General features: G+C 53.8%; 1 protein-coding gene across 1 annotated transcript in view; it reads left to right on the top strand.

The window, feature by feature from the left end:
- The window catches only part of ZNF536 (zinc finger protein 536), a 271,710-nt gene that overhangs the window by 81,129 nt on the left and 170,999 nt on the right, over positions 1 to 19,582 (top strand). The window contains exon 2 of the mRNA XM_075537372.1: positions 8,155 to 8,307. Coding sequence (XP_075393487.1) covers positions 8,155 to 8,307 — 153 coding nt within the window. The remainder of the gene's footprint in view (positions 1 to 8,154; positions 8,308 to 19,582) is intronic.

The raw sequence follows: 19,582 nt of genomic DNA, 5'->3' as shown, positions 1-19,582 counted from the left end.
ATCTTATGAGAACGTGTGCTTTACTAAAAGTAAGGTCTATAGTTTTCTGGGTCCCACCCCCCAATAAAAGAGTACTTTAAAAGGCAGACAGAACCAATATTTGGTAATCATTGGAACCTGTAATGGGAGCTTATCGCAAACTCATTGACATCAAGTGGATTCAGACTCGCGGGCACCCTACAGGACAGAGTGGCCCTGCCCTGGTGGGCTTTCGAGACTGTACCTCCTTATGGGAGCAGAAAGCCTCATCTTTCTCCCATCGAGTGGCTGGTGGGTTCAAACCGCCGACCTTCCAGTTAGTAGCCCAACTTGTAGCCCTCTAAGCCAGCTGGGCATAAATGATTGGAGGAATATCAGTTTTCCCCAGCTCCTTTGGATGGATGTCACCTGCTGCTTCTGCCGGGCTGTATCTTCCTCGGGTGGAGAGGAGGTCTTCCTGTCTTAGGCAGGACCCGGGAAGTGACACGGTGGCTGTGCCACTGGCCCCTGGCTTCTAAGTGGGTCCCAGGTGGCCTTGTGGGTTGTCATTGTGAGTGTGTGGACTGTTCCCTGGCAAGAAACCTCAAGGGCCCCTCCCCAAGGAAGCCTCCCGGCACGCCTCCCCCCTGCAGTCTCTGAGGGGGCTTGGGGGGTGAGAGGCTTTCTGGAGGTGTGGCCTTGCCTGCTTAGGTCCCTCCCAGCACTGGGAGCTGCTGCTTCCCATACCAGTCAGACCGTGGACTTAGCCTGGGTCCAACTTGCTTGCCTCCTGTGTGATGCTTGGGTCTATTCAGAAAACTAGTCTCTGAGCACCCTATCTAAGCAAGCCCACCATGCGCACGGCTATCGTGGTGGATGTTGCTAAGTGGCCCTGGTCTCTTGGAGCCTGTGTTGCTGGGGAGGCCCTGGGTGGCCAAACAATTCACGGGCTTCACTGTTAACGCGGAATTTGGCGGTTCTAATCCACCTAGTGGTTCCTCAAGCGAAGGTCTGGTGATGGACATCCCCAAACACCAGGCCTGGAGTAAAGTCCCCTCTGCCACAGCAGGAGGAGAGGTGCCTCCAGGAGAGCTGTCGTGGGCGGGCTGGCACCTGTATTTGTTGATTTATTTTGGTATGTCCTTGGGAGGGGACGGTTAAACAGGCAGGCCAATCAGAGTCTGCCGAGAGTGAGGTGTACTGTGGAGATCAAGCCAGGAAGAGTCATCCTGAGAGGCAGGCATGGGGAGACATCCAGGAGGCTGGGTCAGGCCTGGCCTCTCTCCAACCAAGTGCCCCTGGACTAAAGCCTGAAAGAATGAGCCTTCCTTTGTATTCTCAGGGAAGAAGATTCCACAGGGAGAGAGTTGCAGGAGCAAGCCCCTGGATTGGGAAACTGCCGGTGTGTGTGAGAAGAGAAGGATGGAAGGATGGGGCATGGAGTGAAGTTAGCACACAGCAAGCAGATTGCCAGCGGTTATGAGGTCATGGAGGTTCTCCCGAAAGGCCAGGGGAGCCAGTGGTTCCTCTGCCTGAAGGGGAGAACCTTGGTCCTCTCCTGGGAGCTAGACTCTGGGCCGTGCCTCCCCAACTCACCTTCCTGCCTGCTTCCCCTTCAAGAGGCCAGGGGAGAGGTGGTCCTGCTCTTCTCTGAACTGGTTCAGCCCAGGGCTCTATGGGGGGCTTAGTCCTTCATCCCAGCCTTAGGGAAGAGTGGGGTGAGCAGAGGACCCATCAGACCAGATGAACTGCCTGAGGTGATTGCTTGCCTCTCAAATCCTGCTGCTGGCATCCACCTACAGTCATGGTCCCCAGACTGGGGACCAGCAGAGCCTGCTGAAAGCCAGCCCACAGTGGCCCCAGGGCCTACACAAGCACTGAAAGCCCGAGATGACAGGGCTGCTGTCAATGGCAGTGTCCCACGGTGCCCCAAAGGAAGGGACCCCATGGGTGGCCCAGTCCCCAGTGGGGGGGGGGGAGTTCTGCAGACTCCCCCAGACCATCAAGCTAGGACTCTGGATTTGGTAAAAGCAGAAACACATTTGGCCCACAGTGCTTGATTGTGAAAGCCTTGTGTATTTTAAGGGAAATTTAATCCATGTGTTTCTGATTAATTTTCACTTAACTCATCAAAAATGTTGCTTTAGAGAAGCGACTTCAGATCCTACTATCTTATAGATGTTTTATTTTTATTTTTTAATACTCCATCAATGTTAGCCTTTTAATGACGTATTTCCCTGATCCCAGAAATCATATCTATCTTGTCCAAAGCAAGTGGAAGTCTGCGCCGTCTGGAGTCTGGGTGGGAGGTATGACAGTCCTGCATGGAGAACATAGCACCACCTCCCTGTCCCTCAGCCAGCTGACCCATCCCTGGGCCTCCGGGCTGGCCAGTTCTACCCCAAGAGGAATCCAACAGAAATCTGGCCACGGCCTTCTCACGAGTGGACCCTCTTTCTAAAACAGCTCTCAATTTAAACAAATGCCGGTGCCAATCCATACTCCCACTTAGCTGTCCCACATGCCTATATTTGGCCATCAGAAACCAGAGACCTTTGGGGCCACAGCAGAGACAGCAGTTGTGAACTGACCGAAAGCATGAGTCACCGCCCCTCAGAGTTAAGTGGACGCCTTGTGGATGGTGCTGTTATAATTATATGCCTGTCATTAATTCATAATCGCTTTAAGCACAAAAAGTTGTCCTTTCCTAGACGGAAGCATCTCCACTGCCCCAGCCATTGCTGCTGTGCCCACACCTGTCCATTTGTCAGTTTTCAGAATAAAGGAAGCTTTAAAGCCAAACTGTACATTCCTTTCAATGTTCTCCAAGGTATTCGCTATTTTGCAACTTCAGGGGCCGGGGGGTGGGGGTGGGGAGCAAACAAAACAAGAGTTGCACACAGGCGGCGACCCAGAAGAGAGGTGTCAGTTCTGGGTGTCTTGCTGTCCTGTGGGGTCACCGCTCAGACCCACAGATGGCTTGGGGAGAGCTGGCTTCTGAGATGCTCTTTAGGTACAGGGGACTCGCAGATGGGGTGCTCAGCTCTTCTGGCAGACTGCAAATGAGCACACACATGGGAAGAGTGTGGTGTTCTGTGGCAGGGTGACTCTCCATGAGCTCTGTGGACTTCACCACCATCATCATCATGGAATGCTTGCCAGCATGGACTCTTGGGCACATGAAGGGCCAGGCTGCCTGGCAGTCAGTGGGAAGAGAGCCGAGGTGACAGTTTAAAAGGGACCCTCTCCTTCCATCAAGTTCAGCCTTGTTGGTCTTTCTCATTTTGGGTCCTGATGTCTCTCCATTATCCCGTTGACCAATAAGGCTACCAGGGAGATTGGGTATAAACCCAGAGGAAGACTTCAGCCCACGGTCCACTCTGCTCAGTCTATTCTTGCCAACCTTCCACTACCACACGCTCCCGTGGCTTCGCATAACCAAGATTTATTTCCCACTCAGGCAGAGTCGGCTGTGGGTCGGCTGCCATCCATCTGGTGGCTCAACAACCCAGGTGCTTTCTGTTCTGTGATTCCACCCACTCAACCCTCGTGATCCAAGCTTACTGCCAACGGGAGGAGGCAGGGAGGGCTGGAGGAGGGACAAAAACCTTCGTCTAGAGGTGACCTACATCACCTTCATCCATTGGCTAGAATTTGTCACTTGATCTCAGCTTAGTACGAGGGGTCTTGGGAAATTTAAGGGCCCCACTTCCTACCCCTTTCACAGTTGTTTTCTCTGTGACTGCAAGACCCCAGTGCAACCAGAATGCTCCTTAGAGGCCAGGATGGCGAGTCAGTCTCCTCTACTTATGACATGTTGTCAGGAGTCGCCAGTCCCTGAGGAAGGACAGACATTATGCTTGGCAAAGGAGAGGGGCAGTGACACAGTGGCTGCAACAGTGACCTCCAACACAGGGACAGTTGTGAGGATGGCAGAGGGCCAGGCGGTGTTGTGTGCTCCGGTGCACAGGGTCACCAAGCGTCGGGACCTATTTGACGGCACCAAACAGCAGCAGCAGCAGCAGCAGCAGCAGCTTACTGACCCTTTCCCCCTGGTTTGCTGGGCGATTATAAGATGACCTGTGGCCATGCTTTGGCTCCCTGGTTTGACCCACAGGTTGGGGCAGGGATGCCCCCCAGACCTCACCTTTAGGATTCACTGCTGTTTCCTCTTCAGTGGGAAGGTCTGGCCAGGGTGGGCAAGGCGAAAGCCAAAAAGAGGGGCAGGGGCAAAGTCTGCCAAGGCTGATGGCAAGCTGGAACAAGGAGCCCAGGAGTTCTCATCCTCCTGGTTAGATGGGAACCAAGGCCGGGGGGAGTGTGAAGGGACGTGCCCAGGACAACTGGGTAAAGCATCTGCCTCCTGCCCCCGAGCAAGCCTGCCTGGACGAGCGAGCTGCTCTAAGCATAGGCTACACAAGCTCAGAATTTAAGGAGAACACAGGGGGGAGTCACCCCCAGTGTATAAAGCCACTGACTGCATGGTCTGTGTGAGGAAGTTCAAGGGCGTAAGGAAACCTGCAGATCCCCCTCCCATCATGTCTGTGAACTGCAGGCCAGCTATGCACTGTCTTTCTGCTGATCTCCACTTTAACTTTGGAAAAGCCATGCGTGCGTTCCTCTGAGCGCCTGTTTCTTCGCTGATCCAATGCTTTCATCTCGCTCGGTATCTGAGAGGGAGAGTAAGATGATCCGAGGCCATTCTTCATCCTGCTGGCTCCGCCTTTGGCCCACAGGTGGGGGCAGGACATCCCCAGACTTCCCCTCTGTGGATACTTAGGGGAAACAGTATCCTCTAGTGTCAAGTCTACACCAATCACACTGTGCACTTGGAGGATTAAAACAACACATGGGAATGGGGAAGACTAGGTTTCTAACCTTGAGAAGACAGAATGTGGAAGGCCCGCTGACTGATGCCCGTCTCTTAGATAACACACATGGAAAGGCAGTGCACAGAGATTTGGGACAGTTCAGCGTGGCCAGCCCCCCATCCTCAGCGGACTGCAGCAGGAGGGAGCTTGCAATGTGGCTGGACACCTGTCCTCACTCACTTGTTCCAGGCTGAGCTTTGGAAGAACTGCAGAGACAAAACCAAATGCAAACTCACGGCTACGGAGTCGAGGCTGACCCATAGAGATTCTGCAGGGCACAGCAGAGCTGCTCCGGGGGCTTCGGAGACGGCATCCTGGGAGGAGAACGCCTTGTCGCTTTCCCGAGGAGGGCCTGGTGGCTTGTAACCACGGCCCCTCTGCTTTGCAGCCCAAGGTGTAAGCCCCAGGGCGGGCTTCCAAACATTTGTAGAAAAAGGAACTGAGCGAACATGGGACTTGCCCATAGCTTTTTTTGAAGCCCCTGGTACAACCCGCGTCCCACTGGGCCACTGTGTTTGCATCCAAATACTTTTGAAGAAAAGTTCAGAGATTAGTTAGTGAGACCTAGAAAAGAGATGGAAGTCCCGGGAACTGGTGTGGTGGGCACCCGGGACACACCCGACTGAGGGTGTGTTCGGAGGAAAACGGTGTCCTAACCTGCAGTCCAATGCCACCCTTCGGGGGCCATCCCGGTGCCCATGAGCTGGCAAGGATGCCCCTCATGCCTGGGCAAGCATACTGATAGCTGGCTGAGTTCCCCCAGTAGGTACACAGAACCACCCTTGAGTCTGGGGGTGCGGGGAACCAGGCACGCCGCCTCCTCAGCCTGCCCTGGACTTGGCGTTCAGCCTTCCTCTGGACATTTCCTGGGACCACCCACAAGCTTTCCTTCCTCCTTGTTGCTCAGAGTTTGTTTTTCCAGTAGGATTAGTCTAAGAGTAAACGCCATAGGCCTTCTGGCCCTCCAAAAAGAAAAGAAGAAAAAAAATTAAAAACATTTAAGTAAAAAAAAAACAAAACCCACTGCCCAAACCCACGTTTCTGTGTAAAATGAAAATTAGACTCTTAAATCTGCAAAGAAATCTGTTTATCTTACAAATGTATTCTTCTGATGGGGCCCCATGATTCCAAGATGGAAAGATAAAAGGAGGGGACGTATGCAGGCCACCCCCTGAGCCGCACAGCTTGGGTCCCTGCTCAGCCTGGACGTCCCCCAGCCTCTTACGCAGCTGCCTGCCTGGCCTTCTGAGCACCTGTAATGGGCCTGGGTCCCCAGGCAGCAGACCCTCCATTACGGCTCCTGCCCTTCTGCCCTATAGCCGCTGCGCTGCTCCTGCTCGCCCTTGGACTTCAGTGAAGGAAGAGGTCAGGGACGGCGCTCATGTACACATCAGGGAATGGGAGCCCCGCAGGAAGCTCGGAGCAGGAGCCAGCACCTGCCTCCCTGTATCCTAAAAGCTAGCATCTAGGACACCCCAGTTTGCCACCCCTCCAAATTTAAACGTTGCTGTTAGCTGCTGTGGACACTAACTCATGGCCGCCTAACATCCGGCAAAAGCAAGTGTCGCCTGCTGCCACATCACCATCACCATCACATCTGAGGCTTCTCTGTGGGCCCTCTCACCAGGCTCTCCCACCAAGCATGCTTTCCACCTCTGGGAATTGCTCCTGCTGCTGATGTGTCCAGAGCAATGTCCTGTAACCCATGAGGCTTTCCTTGGCTGCTTTTCAGAAGTAGACCACCAGGTCTTGCACCCTAGGCCAGCTGAGTCTAGAAGTTCTGCTGAAGCCTGTCCACCATGATGACATCTTTGGTATTTGAAATACCGGGGCATCACTTTTACCATCAGAGTCCCATGCAATGATGGGTAGTGGTCCAGTCAGTGTATTTTAACTGTGTCCGGAGCCCTGGCAGTATTATGGGTTTCCCATGGGTTTTCTGCTCCCATACAGCCTCAACCCCTGCCCCGTACCCTGGCATCTCACCTTGTACCCTGTGATGTCGGGCCTCGGTGGGCCCTGCAGTAATAACGACTCCCACTGCCCCACATTTTCACAGTTTTGTGTGCCATGATGTGCCATCCCTTCTGGGCAGAAGACTTGTTGTTGGGGGACAGCAAGGTGGTTCCAACTCACAGCGACCCTCTGTACACAGAAGGAAACACCGCCAGGGCCCGCACCGGCCTCACAACTGCACTTACATTTGCAGCCATTCCTGCCGCCACCGTGTCCCTCCAACTCACTGAGGGCCTTCCTCTATTTTGCTCCACTTGACCAAGCATGGTGTCCTTCTCCGGAGAGTGGCTTCTCCTGACCCAGTGCGTGAGACAACGTCTGGCCATCCTGGCCTCTAAGGAGCATTCTGGCTGTACTCCTTCCATGGTGGATCTGTTCTTCTGGTAGCCCAGACATGTTTGGCCTTCTTCCCCAGTGCCACAGTCCAAATGCCCCCCTTAGTCTCCAGTCGTCCGTATTCAATGTCCCACGTTCACATGCAGGTGAGACCACTGGGGATGCCGCTGCTGGGGTCAGGACTTCGTCTTCATTGTCTTCTGTAAATCCTCTTCCATTGTCAAATGCCTTGCAGTACATGACAGACAGCAGGAGGGAACATGTGTTTTGATACCTTACAGGGGGAACATTGTCAAGGCACCTCACTACAAGGCTCAAAGTTTCTCGGAGTTCTGCAGCTGAATTTCCGCCTGGGACTTTGACTCTGTCACTCTGTGTTTCTCATGGTCTACTTGTGGAAGCACATTTCCATACTCTTTTGTGAGATTACGCCAGCCAGCAATGGGTCTCAGACTCTACACTGGAGAAATGGTCTGTTTGGGATAATTTTCTCTCCTGTCCCAAAATAGCATGTCGGGGGACAAAACCAAGACATCTTGTATGTCCTTGTTTCTTGCTTGATATCATGCAAATGTGACTTCGATCCTGCCGTGAACTCTCCAGCAAGTGAATATTATAAATTAATCTGATTCAACAAACACCAACATTTCTTAAACTTTTGGGGAAAAAATATTTAATAGGAGCTAAGCAAAAGAAGAAATCAAACCAGCTGCTGACACAGCTGTTTCTTCTCTTGTTTAATTCAGTTCAATATAAAGGTACCATATGCTGCTTAAAATGATGATAGGAAAGATGAAATAATTTAAGAGAATAACAAGAAAATACATGAATTGTCAGCATTCTGTCAGATTTAAAGAATGAAATAGACAGGTGTAGTATTGACGTGTTTAGCTTTATGTGGCGTTAGCAGTTTTGGTGTGAACAACTTCTGACATGTGCTGAAGTGATGTGGGAACGCTTTTCTCCATTGCAGACATCGGCGAGGAGGCTGGGAGACCGGCCGGCGTCCAGCAGCCAGCGCTGCTCCGGGACCGGAGCCTGGGCTCAGCCATGAAGGACTGCCCTTACTGCGGGAAAACGTTCCGGACGTCACACCACCTGAAGGTCCACCTGCGGATCCACACAGGTGAGAGGTTAGCCGTGGCTGGGGACCCAGCTGCCAGGATCCACTCCCAGCTCTGGGGCTATGTCCTTACTCAGGAGCCGAGGCTCTCAATGCTGTGCCCTACTGTGCGGTGTGGGTGGCCCCTGCTCCTGGCAGCATCATGCACAGTAGGGCCTCGCCATCCCTGTGATCCATCGGGTTGTCATTAGCAGAGTTTCAGAGCTCCACCACCAGGCCTTTCTTCCTCGCCTCGGTCCGGAAGCCCCGCTGTAACTCGATCAACCGCACAGGATCACTCCGGCCTCCCCTGACTCTGGCGGGAGGCTGTGCTGGAGGGACGCTGGCTGGCCAGGAATCAGAGCTGGGTCTCCCATTCAAGAAGGGAGAACTCCACTGTGAACCACAAATGGCCCAAAGGAGTTCTGAAATTAGAGAGACCACTGCCACTGCCACTGATCAGATTCCGACTTCCAGTGATGCCCAAGGACAGGCTAGAGCTGCTCGTCAGAGGCTGTCATGAGGGCAGACAGCCTCATCTCTCTCCCACACAGGAGCGGTCCGGCTTGCAGCACCAATCCTGCAGGCCAGTGCTTAGCCCATTGTGCCACCGGGGCTTGTAGGAAAGTCTCAAAAGGCCTGTCGCCGTAGGTCCGAACACTCACGGATTGTCTTCCCACGGCATAACTGCACAGCTGGACACAGATGCCAGGTGGCACCTGTCTGTGAGCATGCAGCCTGGTCTCCTGGAGGGGTCGCCCCAGGCCAAAGGGGAGCCGGGACAAGGTGGTTAGGTTGCAGTACTCTTCCAGCATGCCCTGTGTGAGTCTGGTTCCTCAGCTTGGGCTGGAGGACACTGCTCCCTGGTTCCGTTCTGAAGAATTCCCTCCCCAGCGCTGTGCTCAGTGCAGGCTGCCTGGTGGTCCTGACAGGCAGCTCCCCTAGGGGTTCCCCCAGGCTGACTCGGTTTTCTGAGGACCTGGAGCCAGGCAGAGTAGACTACCCTTAACCACATACCTCCATGCAACGCAGGGGGCGGCTCTCTTCCACCATCCATCCTCCCAAGAAAAATGGGGGTGCTCATATCCACTGGTGCTGGACCCCACTACCTAGCCTGGGCCCCTGTCTCGGCCCTCAGGCCCTCATTCTGGCTCCGCTGCTTGTTGCTTGGACACTGCCAATACAAATAATGATAATAATAAAAGACACAAATTTATCTACGACACGGACACCTCCATTTTCTTTGATTTTCCTCCTGACACTTTGTCTATTGGCATATGAGCTGCCCCAGAGGATGGACAAATAAGCCATCTATTTTCAGAAATAATTGTCGTCTGTTTCCCCCCGGAATCAATACGGTGCAAGGCTGTGCAGGCGGCCCCTGCACACGGCCTGCCACGGGCTGGGTGTACTCACCTGGCACCGCCCCTGCACACAGGGAACTACGGGGTTTACCTGCCATCTGTGTGCTCACCCCTTCCTCACCCTGGAGCATACCCCCACCCCCATGGAGTCCAGGAGGGATCCCTGAAAAGGACAACACAGACGACTTCTCCTCCCAGAAGGCCAGCCTGCCTCCAGACCCCAGCTCACCACCCTCTTCACCTTTCTCCATCTCCTCTCGCAAGCCCACTAGTCTCCTTGTAGTTCCTGAACACAGGTGGTCCGTCCTGGAGGATGTTGGCACCTGCCAGTCCCTCTGCCAGGGATGTTCTTCCTACAAAGGGTCTCCCTGCCTCCCAAATCTAACTGATCCTCCTGGTCCCTGCTCCATTATTTGCATAAACCTTACAGTTTCTGCAACAATCCTGTTTTGTTGGACGGTTTGTTTTCCCATACTTGCTTCCCACCAACAAGCATTTGCGGGTGGGGAGGGCTGCCTCACTGTCTGTCTGCCGGCCCGCAGGCCCTAGGCAAGCACGTCCCTGGGGTAGGCGCACAAGACGGGGTGGGAAAGGGAACGGAGAGCAAGGAGCTGCCCAATGAGGCTTCTGCCTTTTCCCTGGAGGACTCAGATGGGAGGACCACGAGCCTTGCCCAAGGCACCTGTGGCACTTTCTGAAGGGCAGGACCCACATACCCATTGGAAGCCATAGCCTGGCAGGGGTGTCCGGCTCCTTCATTTCTGGGTGCAGGTGCAAGACCCAGGGAGCTCAAGTTGCTCCTCATTCTGAGTCCTGACCTTGACGCTCTCTCCCAGGCAGAGTCTGGCATGACGCCCTTCTGTGTAGGCTTGGGCCCATGACCCCATTTTCATGGGGTCTCCCTTTCCACCTACAGGTCTGTGCCGCATCAGCTCAGCCTCTCCTCCTTTCTTTCTCTGCTTCCTGGTCTCTGGAGCACTTGCCCCAGGCGGCCTGTCTTGTGTTTGGGTTTTGTTCTTGTCTGCCCCAAGCAGCCACATGGGAGCCCCTGAGCACACAAGCTGCTGCCTGATGGGCCGGTGGTGCCCTGGTTCCCACAACTCAGACTGGCACACAGTAAGAGCGCAGCCAGCCTGTGTCCTATGACTGATGGACAGACTGAACTAGTGAACACAATCAGGCCTGGAGGGCAGGGGTCAGCTTTCACATGTTGTCCACGTTCCACCCCAGGTTAGAGCTGGGGTGCCCTTGGTGGTGGGGGATCAGTAGCTGCTGGGTCATACCACAAGATCCACAGGGTGTTTCCCATCGGGTTGCCCTCTGGGGTGGGCAGAGGGTATCAGGGATATTCTGTGAATGTCGGGCATTTAGTTTACCAGGGTCAGTCAAAATGTATTGCTACAGAGTCAGAGGGTCCCGCATCAACCGACATATCAAAATGTGAAGTGATTGTTTCTCAACATCTCCTCCATCTAAGTCTACATGCTTTTGCGGGCACATTCCTTCCCTCTCTCCAGCCCTGCTCATGGGAGAAACACGAGGCTTTCTGCTCCCATGAAGAGTTACAGTCTCAGAAACTCATCACAGGGGCCACTTTACCCTATTATCAAGGGTCACTCTGGGTTGGAATCTACTTCGTGGCAGTGGATTTTGAATTTTGCCCCGTTAATGAGTTAAAGCAGTGGAGGGCAAAGATGTCACTTTGAAGGGTGGGCCAAGCCATGGCATTTTCAAGTGCTTCACATTCCTATGACTAAAGAAAACTGCAGAAGAATCGATGCCCTGGAGATGTGGGGTCGGTGAAGAACATGGAGCCCACCAGGGACTGCCAGAAGAACAAAGATCTGTCTTGAAGAAGTGCGACCAGACTGCTCCGTTGTCTTTCATGCTTTGGACATGTTTTCAGAGGATGGCAGTCCCTGGAGAAGGCCAGTGTGCTTGCTAACAGAGAGGGGCAGTGGCCCAGGGGAAGGCTTGCAACAAGATGTACTGACAGTGTGGCTGTCACCGTGGGCTCAAATGTAGGATCAACTGTGAGCACGGCGCGGGGCCAGGCAGTGTTTCTTCTTGTTGGGCACGGGGTTGCCAGGGGTTGGAACAGACTTGATGGCAACAGTGAGAGGATGGCACAGGCCTGGGCAGTTGTTTGCTCTGTGGTGCCCAGGGTCACTATGAGTCAACAGCAACTCAGCAGCCCCAAACCACCATAACAGCAGCAGCCCTCTCCCCCAGAGTCTGCGCCCGTCCATTGATCCTGTGTGGACATACTTTTGACATCCCTGAACGGCTCCCGTTGTGTGTCCATGTCTTTGAGTTTAGGGACCTGAAGAGTTAAGATGGGGTTGTAGGGTGAGGGAACTGAGTGCACCCTAGAGAATTCTCCAAGGACAGCCCTCCCCTGCCCCGAAGAGCCAGCAGGTGTGCTGTGGAGAAAGCACCTGTCCCGGGCACCGCCTTCGGGGACCGTCACCACCACGGCAGCTCTCCAGGCCGAAGAACCCTTCATGATGGCCCTGCCTCCTCCGAGAAAATGCCCCAAACCGTCGCCTTAGCCTTCCGAGCTGCCCTCTCTGTCACGAACATCTTTCGATTGGACCTTTCTTTGGATAGTACCCTAGGGAGACAGAGGCAAATGCTGTCGAATGCTGTCTGCAGCAGCACACTGGGTGCAGAGACTTGTTTAAAGGAGCTTGCGGGGATGGAGCCCCCGGCGCTGCGCTCCTGGGCGGCGTGCCATTGGGCACAGTCTCTCAGATGGGCTTCCCAGGTAGGTGGAGGCTCACCTTAGCAGCAGGCAGAACTTGTCTGGTAAGTGCAGGAACGCAACTGGCTGGGTGGCCTGGCAAGACTTGATAGGTGCTAAATGTCCTCTCGTTGTCGTGGTCCTAAAGGGTGGAAAACACACTTGATCATGCCCAATAACCACTGTGCTGGAGACACACTGAGTGGAAAGACCAGGCCAAGGACACTGGCACTCTAGAAACTTCTCAGAAGGGAGGAAATGAAGATGCCATGGAAATGCCCCCACCCTCAGAAGCAGCATTTGCTTCGTTGAAAAGGCAGAATGGTACCCAGATAAAGATCAATTTTCTTTTTATCTAAGAACAAAGAAGTTGGAAAATGCTGACACCCGTGTGTTTGAATCGCTCAGAAAGTGTTACATGTTTAAAACCACCAAAGTAAACATCAATTATGACAATGTAAAAACGGTAGATTACATGAGTAATTAAAACTCAAAATCAAGTTATTTGTTAATCAGCGATTTAATACGGGGCTCAGGCTGTTGTGATGTGCCATGCTGCCTTCCCCCTACTCCCTCCTTTGTTGTCATTCCAAATGGCCTGGTGGCCAGAGCAAGTGGCCCATGGGACAGGATGGCTACTTCCCCAAAGACCATCGGCGGCAGCTTTTCCACTGGGAGAGCACGGAGCGGTCTAGTGGGTAATGCGTGTGCACTGTCCCTGGGTGGGCACTGCTGGGGGTGTTCCTCACACCATCTTTATTGGGGTGCTCAGTCTAGAGCATTGATGGGTAGGGACCACTCTCCATCATTTTCTCCACAGCATCAGCTCAGTCCCCGCCCTGCTCCCCACACTCCTGTGTCAAAGAGAGGGATTGGGGAGTGCTGCCCATCAGGTGTTTGGATGCTGAAGGATGGGGCAAGGCTGTTAGCCAGACCCATGGCTGTGGAGGGCAGTGCCCCCTGAAGTTAGATACTGGAGGCTGCCTCATCTGGCTCCGGACAGGGAGGGACCACGGCCCTGCCCTTCTTGTTGAAATGTTGCAGGCATTCCCTTGGCCTGCCCATGCGATTTATCATCTAGAACAGGCTCCATAATTTGAATTCAGAGCCAGCCAGTGCCACTAGGAGAGGAACGGAACCAGCAAGTACTTAGGTAAAACATACCTCAGAGGCAGGCAAGGTGTCCCCACCAGATCCCCACAGCCCCACAGCCACTTCCGGGCCTCTCTCTCCCTGCCCCTCCTGCAGCCCCGCCTTAGGGATTGAATACCGGGGCACTTCGCTCATGTGCCGGAAGCAGGTAGATGCTCAGTCCTGGGGTGGCTGGGGTAGCCGTGCTCCCCAGAGAAACTCCCGATGACTATAAAGCCCCTGTGCTGGTCCTGGGACTCCAGACTTGGGGTTCCCTCGGGGATTGACCCACGTTCGCCCATCAGGCCCATTGTCTCCAGGGTGCCCATTGATGGGAAATGGAAGAGGCACTCGTGCAAGCTCAGAGGCGTGAAAGTTCAGGCACTCATTAAATGTAAAGCTCATTAGCTTTCGCCTCGTCTTCGCATGAAGCGGGTGTTGGGTTTATGGATCTGCGTTGCTGTGCTCCACACCGGGCCCTGGATTAGGACCCTGTGGGGTGGCCGTGCACAGGTGGTGTTAGTGAGTGGAGGTGAGCTGGCCTTGGCAATGCCACACCCCCCGCGGGGTGGACCCTGGTCACCAGGTGCCCTGTGTCACCTCTTCGGTGGGAACAAAGAGGACAGTGGTCCTTGTGTGCATGGGGAGTGAGGGTGGGGGGTTGTCACTGGCCTCTTACTGAGGCTCAGTCTGCACAGGCTGAGGCTGCTGGCCAATGACAGATACAGCCAAGGGGGACAGTGTCGCAGTGGGAAGGAGAGCCCCACTGTGTGTGCTCAGGTGGGCCCGGCAGAAGGTGCCCACCCACTGCAGAGGAGGGCTCCGTGTTGGATGGTGGGTGGAAGCGAGATCTCCTGCTCTCAGAATGCGACCCTCTTGAAGACTGCACGGTATTGCTACTGTTACTTCTCTGGTGGCGTTTGGCTTGTTGAGGGAATTAACACAGCCTTTCTTTGACAGTGGGTGCCCACCCCGCCCCCAGCAGGAGGAAAGGAAGTGACAGGCACCCACACGCAATGCTGATGCAGCCTCCCGGCGACGTGAAAGGGAAGTACTGTGTATCGGTGGTCCTCCTTACCCCCAGCCCGGCTCTGCAGCCCTGCCCGCCTCAGTTTCTCCTGGCACCATAGGCTCGGAGGGTGGCATGCCAGGGCCATGGTGCAGAGACAGGTGGCAGCCCCCAGACTGCTCTCCTCACCCCCATGAAAGGGGTGGTGGAGTCCCTTAGCTGCTGGCTTCGGAGTTCACGCTTTCCAAGGGAGCTGACTTTCATCTGCAGAGAGGCCCCCGCCCCACAAGGGCCTGGTGTGTCACTGCGGGTGGAAATGAAAGTTTAGCCCCATCCAGGTACCCCCCCCCCCACCCCGTGTCTACCGAGCGGACCAGTGATGCGCAGACCCATCCTCTTCAGCAGGAGCTTAAGAGGCTGCCCTCTCATTCACCAGAGCAGATTCCATGCATTTAAAAAGTGGATGGTTAAGCCTTGCGCTGCTCGCAGGTCCTTAAAAACAATAATGATGCTAAGGCAAGACAAAAGAGGCCTGCAGTGGAATAGCCTCAGCTTAGGGGTGGGGGAGCCCCCCGAGAAAAGAGCCAAACACAAGCAAACCCAGAGGGCGTGTCTGCCCACATGGAGATGCGTTTGGTTGCCCACCTCCCTTGTCTCGTTCGGTTCCAGTTGGAAATGCCCCGTGTCACGCGTTCTCCCCTGAACTGAAAACCCTTCTTCCTACTCCACAGCCCTCACCCCTGCCCTTCCAGCCTTCCCGGCGCCCCAAACTTTGGTTGAAAATAATGGATTAAATTTAAATTTCCTGAAAAGTTTAAGAGGTAATGTTACAGTATAAATTTCCTCCCAAACACTAAGTAGGGAAATATCCATTAGTGAAATTAACTACAGTTTCTAGGTAGCTAACAACGTGCCGTATACAGTAGGGCATGGCTAATGAACACTGCAGTGGGTGATATTTCATTATACAAATTAATGCTCACATTTTAATGGGAAAGTCACATAATGAATCTCGGCTTCAGTGACAGCAATTAGAGACACAGATTGTCCCCTTCTGGACAAGGCACTGTTTAGCAATAAGCAGCTGTGTGAGACGTCTTCAGGTTTACAGCATCTAGATGCTTTGGGGGAATTAGCGTACAATTTATATTAATGTACTGAAGCTTCGCCGCCAAGGCCCCATCATATTTCTCTCCTCTCCTGGTAGCAACGAAGTAAAGACGGGGGAAAGACTATATAAATATCCGATTGAGGACGCACATACTCAGTTCCTCGTGTTCAAAGTGAGCATACTTCTGGAGGTTTAGAAAAAAACAAAAACAACACCAAAAAACAACACCTGGAAGCAGGTACTGCCTCTGAAAAGCCTCCTGGAGGCCGTTCCAAGGAGACTCGTGCAGATGCACCTGTCTTTGCCGAGAGGCACTGGTAGGAGTGGCTCTGACTAGCTCTGCAGGGTCTCCCTGGACAAGTGAGGGACCCTCTGGCAGATCAAGTGCAGAAGGACCAAAGACATAAACCTGTGCAAATGGGTGCGCTGAACTCACTAAGCCACCTGGCCCTGTGTTTCTAAAGGAGGGTGAAGTTGTCGGCATTCCAATGTCGAAGCTGCATCTATGCAGACGCCGCTGGAAAGCCGGGTCCACGTGGGGTATTTCAGTGCATTTCATTCGTCCATTGGAATAAGGAACGGATGCTTCCAACATTTTATTAGGCATTTGGGAGCAAAGGCCTCTTGTCTAGAGGTGCCTGGCTTTGGCCCACATCTTATTCCTTTGATATATCTGAGTCGTCTCCCCAGTTGAGCCCCCCAGGACTAGTTTCAGTCTGGCCCTGTCCCAGACCACAGGGCAGGGGACAGCGGCCCTCTCGCTATTCCAAAGCCCTGTGAAGGAGGCGCCGGGATTTCAGCATGGAGAACTGTAGGTGGAGGTTTTTCTTCAAAAGCCAGAAGGCCGGAGATCCACAATTCACTGTCTGTGTACCCACCATCTTGGAGAGACGCCGGCCCCTCCCCTTTCCTGTGGCCCCTACACCAGGCAGGTGCAAAGTCAGCAAGTCCCAGACATCTGGAGAGGGACCTTGGAGGTGGTGGAGGACCGTGACCCCTGGAAGCGTGGGTCAGTTTCTGTGATTCCCCCAGTAGATTTGGACTCATTTATGGTCTAAGTGGCCAATCGCTCAACTAGACAGAGCGGCTGGCAGGCTGCACAGGGAAGGCCCTTCCAGACTTGGGCAGAGCCCAGCCTTGGTTGGAGAGGGCTCGGCAAGCTCCCTGCCGCTCCATCCTTGGCAGAAAGGGCTGGCGATGCCCTGTGCCCGAGGCTTGCTGTTGCCAGCCCGGATTGGAGCTCTCTGGGGATGAAAATGTGTGCTCCAGCTCGGCAGATCCTCACCCAGGGGACTCCACAGCTGACATCCAGCAGTGGCAGGTACCTCAGGGCCCCGGGAAATATCCTGAAGTTGAGTTTCTCCTTCCACCCATCTTGGGTGGGGGCTAGGAGGTGTTCACCTGCCCAGCTCTCTGAGAAGCGCCCTCCAGGAGAAGCACACTTAGGAGACAGCTTAGAGATTCTCAGTGGGAAATGAAGCCCTTGGGTCATTTGTGGGGTTCTCAGGAGACTCCCTCACACATGAGACTAGGCCACAGTGTGCCTGGCCAGATACCCCCCTACCCCTACACCACAGGGCCGAGCTCCAAGGAGATTCCTAGGCCGGCTGAGCAAAGGCATGATGAGAGAGGACCATTTTGAGAGTTTAGGAATTTACAAAGAAAATGAAGCCCAGGACTTTAACAACCACCACAAGTGCAGGCGTTTATCCCAGTGATAAACTCGGGGCATCGATATGGGGACCTGGGTAGGTCTCTTAGGAAGGTCTCTTAGGAATTCGGGAATGGAGTAGGCAGATGGCATGCTCAGTTTGGGATCTTTCAAAGCAACATTGTTCCCAGTGCCCATGCCTCTGTAGAAGTGGACAGCAGTGGGGACGGTCACCCAGTGCCATGAACGAGAGCGGATGGCCCTTCTGTTCCCAAGCAGTGGAGGCCATGGTCTGGTGGGAACTTTACTAGAGCAGAGGGTCGAGAGAAGAGATCCTCTTCCGGAGTTGTGAGTGTGTTGGCCTCCCCAGCCCTGGGAGGAAAGTGGTTGGGGGACCGCTTAGAGGCTGCCAGGAGGAAATGAAGCCCTTGGGCTGATTGGAAGTCCTTTGGAGAGCTACCCCACACATGTGGCCAGCCCTTGAGTTTGCCTGGCCAGGCATGCACCCCACAAGGCTGAGCTCCAAGGAACTGTGTGTGTGTGTGTGTGTGTGTGTGTGTGTGCGCGCGCATGCATTCCCTGGCTTGAATAATCATATGAAGTGTCTTCTCAGAGCAGAGGCCTGGTTCCTGGTTCTTCCCTTTACCTCAAGGGCCAAGAGCATCCTAGGAGGTCAGGGTGGTCCTTCCTATATGGGGTTGCCATGCAAACAGACCTGTACCTCTCTAAGTGTGCACAGCCATATGGGTGTCTCACACCTATGTCTCTGACCCCATTCAGGAGAAACAGTGTTTGAGATTAGCCTGAGCCTTTGAGGGGCATGAGGTACAACCTTCCCACTGGTGGGCTGAGGACACCAGGGCGTCAGGGTAGGGACTTGTAGGTTGCATGGCATCCTGGTTCCTCAGTCTGGGCTCTCAGACCCCTTCCTGGTGGCTAGGCTGCCTCCCCTGCCAAGTCATCACCCACCACCTATCCCAAAGGCTACTTACTGCCCAGGCAGGCTCTAGGCCATGGCTTCTCAACCTTCGTAATGCTGAGATTCTCTAGACAGTCCCTCATGTTGTGGTGACCCCTCAACCATTAGATTATTTTCGTTGCTACTTCATAACTGCAATTTTGTTACTGTTATGAATCGGCCGACCCCTGGGAAAAGGTCATTCAACCCCCAAAGGGGTTGAGACCCCCAGATGGAGAACCACTGCTCTAGGCAGGGAGGGTGGGGGGGTCACCTGGGGACTTTGAAAGTTCTGAGTGCTCAAGCCAAAGCCAAACACCAAGCGCTGTCTCCTGGAGTCTATTCTGACTCATAGTGACCCTCTAGCTAAAGCTAAGCCCCAAATCACAGCCACTGAGTCAATGCTGACTTAGAGAGACTCTGCAGGATTGGCCAGAGCTGCCCCTGTGAGTTTCTCAGAACGGAATCTCTTTACAGGAGTAGAAAGCCTCATCTTACTCCCTTGGGAGTGGCTGGTGATAGCACTGACCTTGTAGTTAGCAGCCCGGGGTAAAGCCACGTGATACCCAGCTGCTTTAGTGCCCGGGTCACACATTAATAAATTAGTCACTTTGTTTGAAAGTTCTCCACCCTGGTCTTCCCACCTGTGGGCTCTACCCTGCCCTCATGGGAATCACCAGGCTGCTTGTGAAAAAGTGCCAACCTCGATCTGGTGTTCAAAACCCAGCGATGGCGAACATGACTCATACAATGGGTGTCGGCGCATTGGGCCAGTGAAACATGTGGGATCAATAAACGTTATTATATAGATCCATACAGATGTACGCATGGACAGGTTTTAAGGCAATTTAAAAAAAAGAAACACACACACACACACACACACACACACGAGAGAGATTTAGCCCCACCCCAGATCTAGGAAATCAGAGCCACTCTACATTTTAATAATCCTCCTGAATGATTTTAAGGTACAATGCAGACTTAGGAATCACTGCTTCAGGGTGCATTCTCAAGGAGTATGTCTTGGGAGATATATATCCAGTGGGCACCACACAGGGCTGCGGAGAAAGTCTACATTCCCCAGGGGGGAAATACACACATATGCACAACACACATATGACTGGGCCCTGGTAAGATGAGAAGTGGGTTTGCCTGTGGTTCAAGCCCCCTAGCTGCCCCGTGGGAGGAAGACGAGGCTGCCCTCTCTGGACAGCTTTACAGACTTGGAAGCCCTGTGAAGGGTGTCTGGGAGGCAGAGTGGCCCACTGGGCGGAGGTTGGTAAGGAATACCTGTGTCTTCTCTACAAACCTTGTGCCGGCTGCACTTGATCT

Source organism: Tenrec ecaudatus, chromosome 18 (genome assembly GCF_050624435.1).
Source record: "Tenrec ecaudatus isolate mTenEca1 chromosome 18, mTenEca1.hap1, whole genome shotgun sequence".
Classification (NCBI taxonomy): domain Eukaryota; kingdom Metazoa; phylum Chordata; class Mammalia; order Afrosoricida; family Tenrecidae; genus Tenrec; species Tenrec ecaudatus.
Note: the sequence above shows the minus strand (reverse complement) of the source record. Positions and strands in the feature narration are given on the sequence as shown.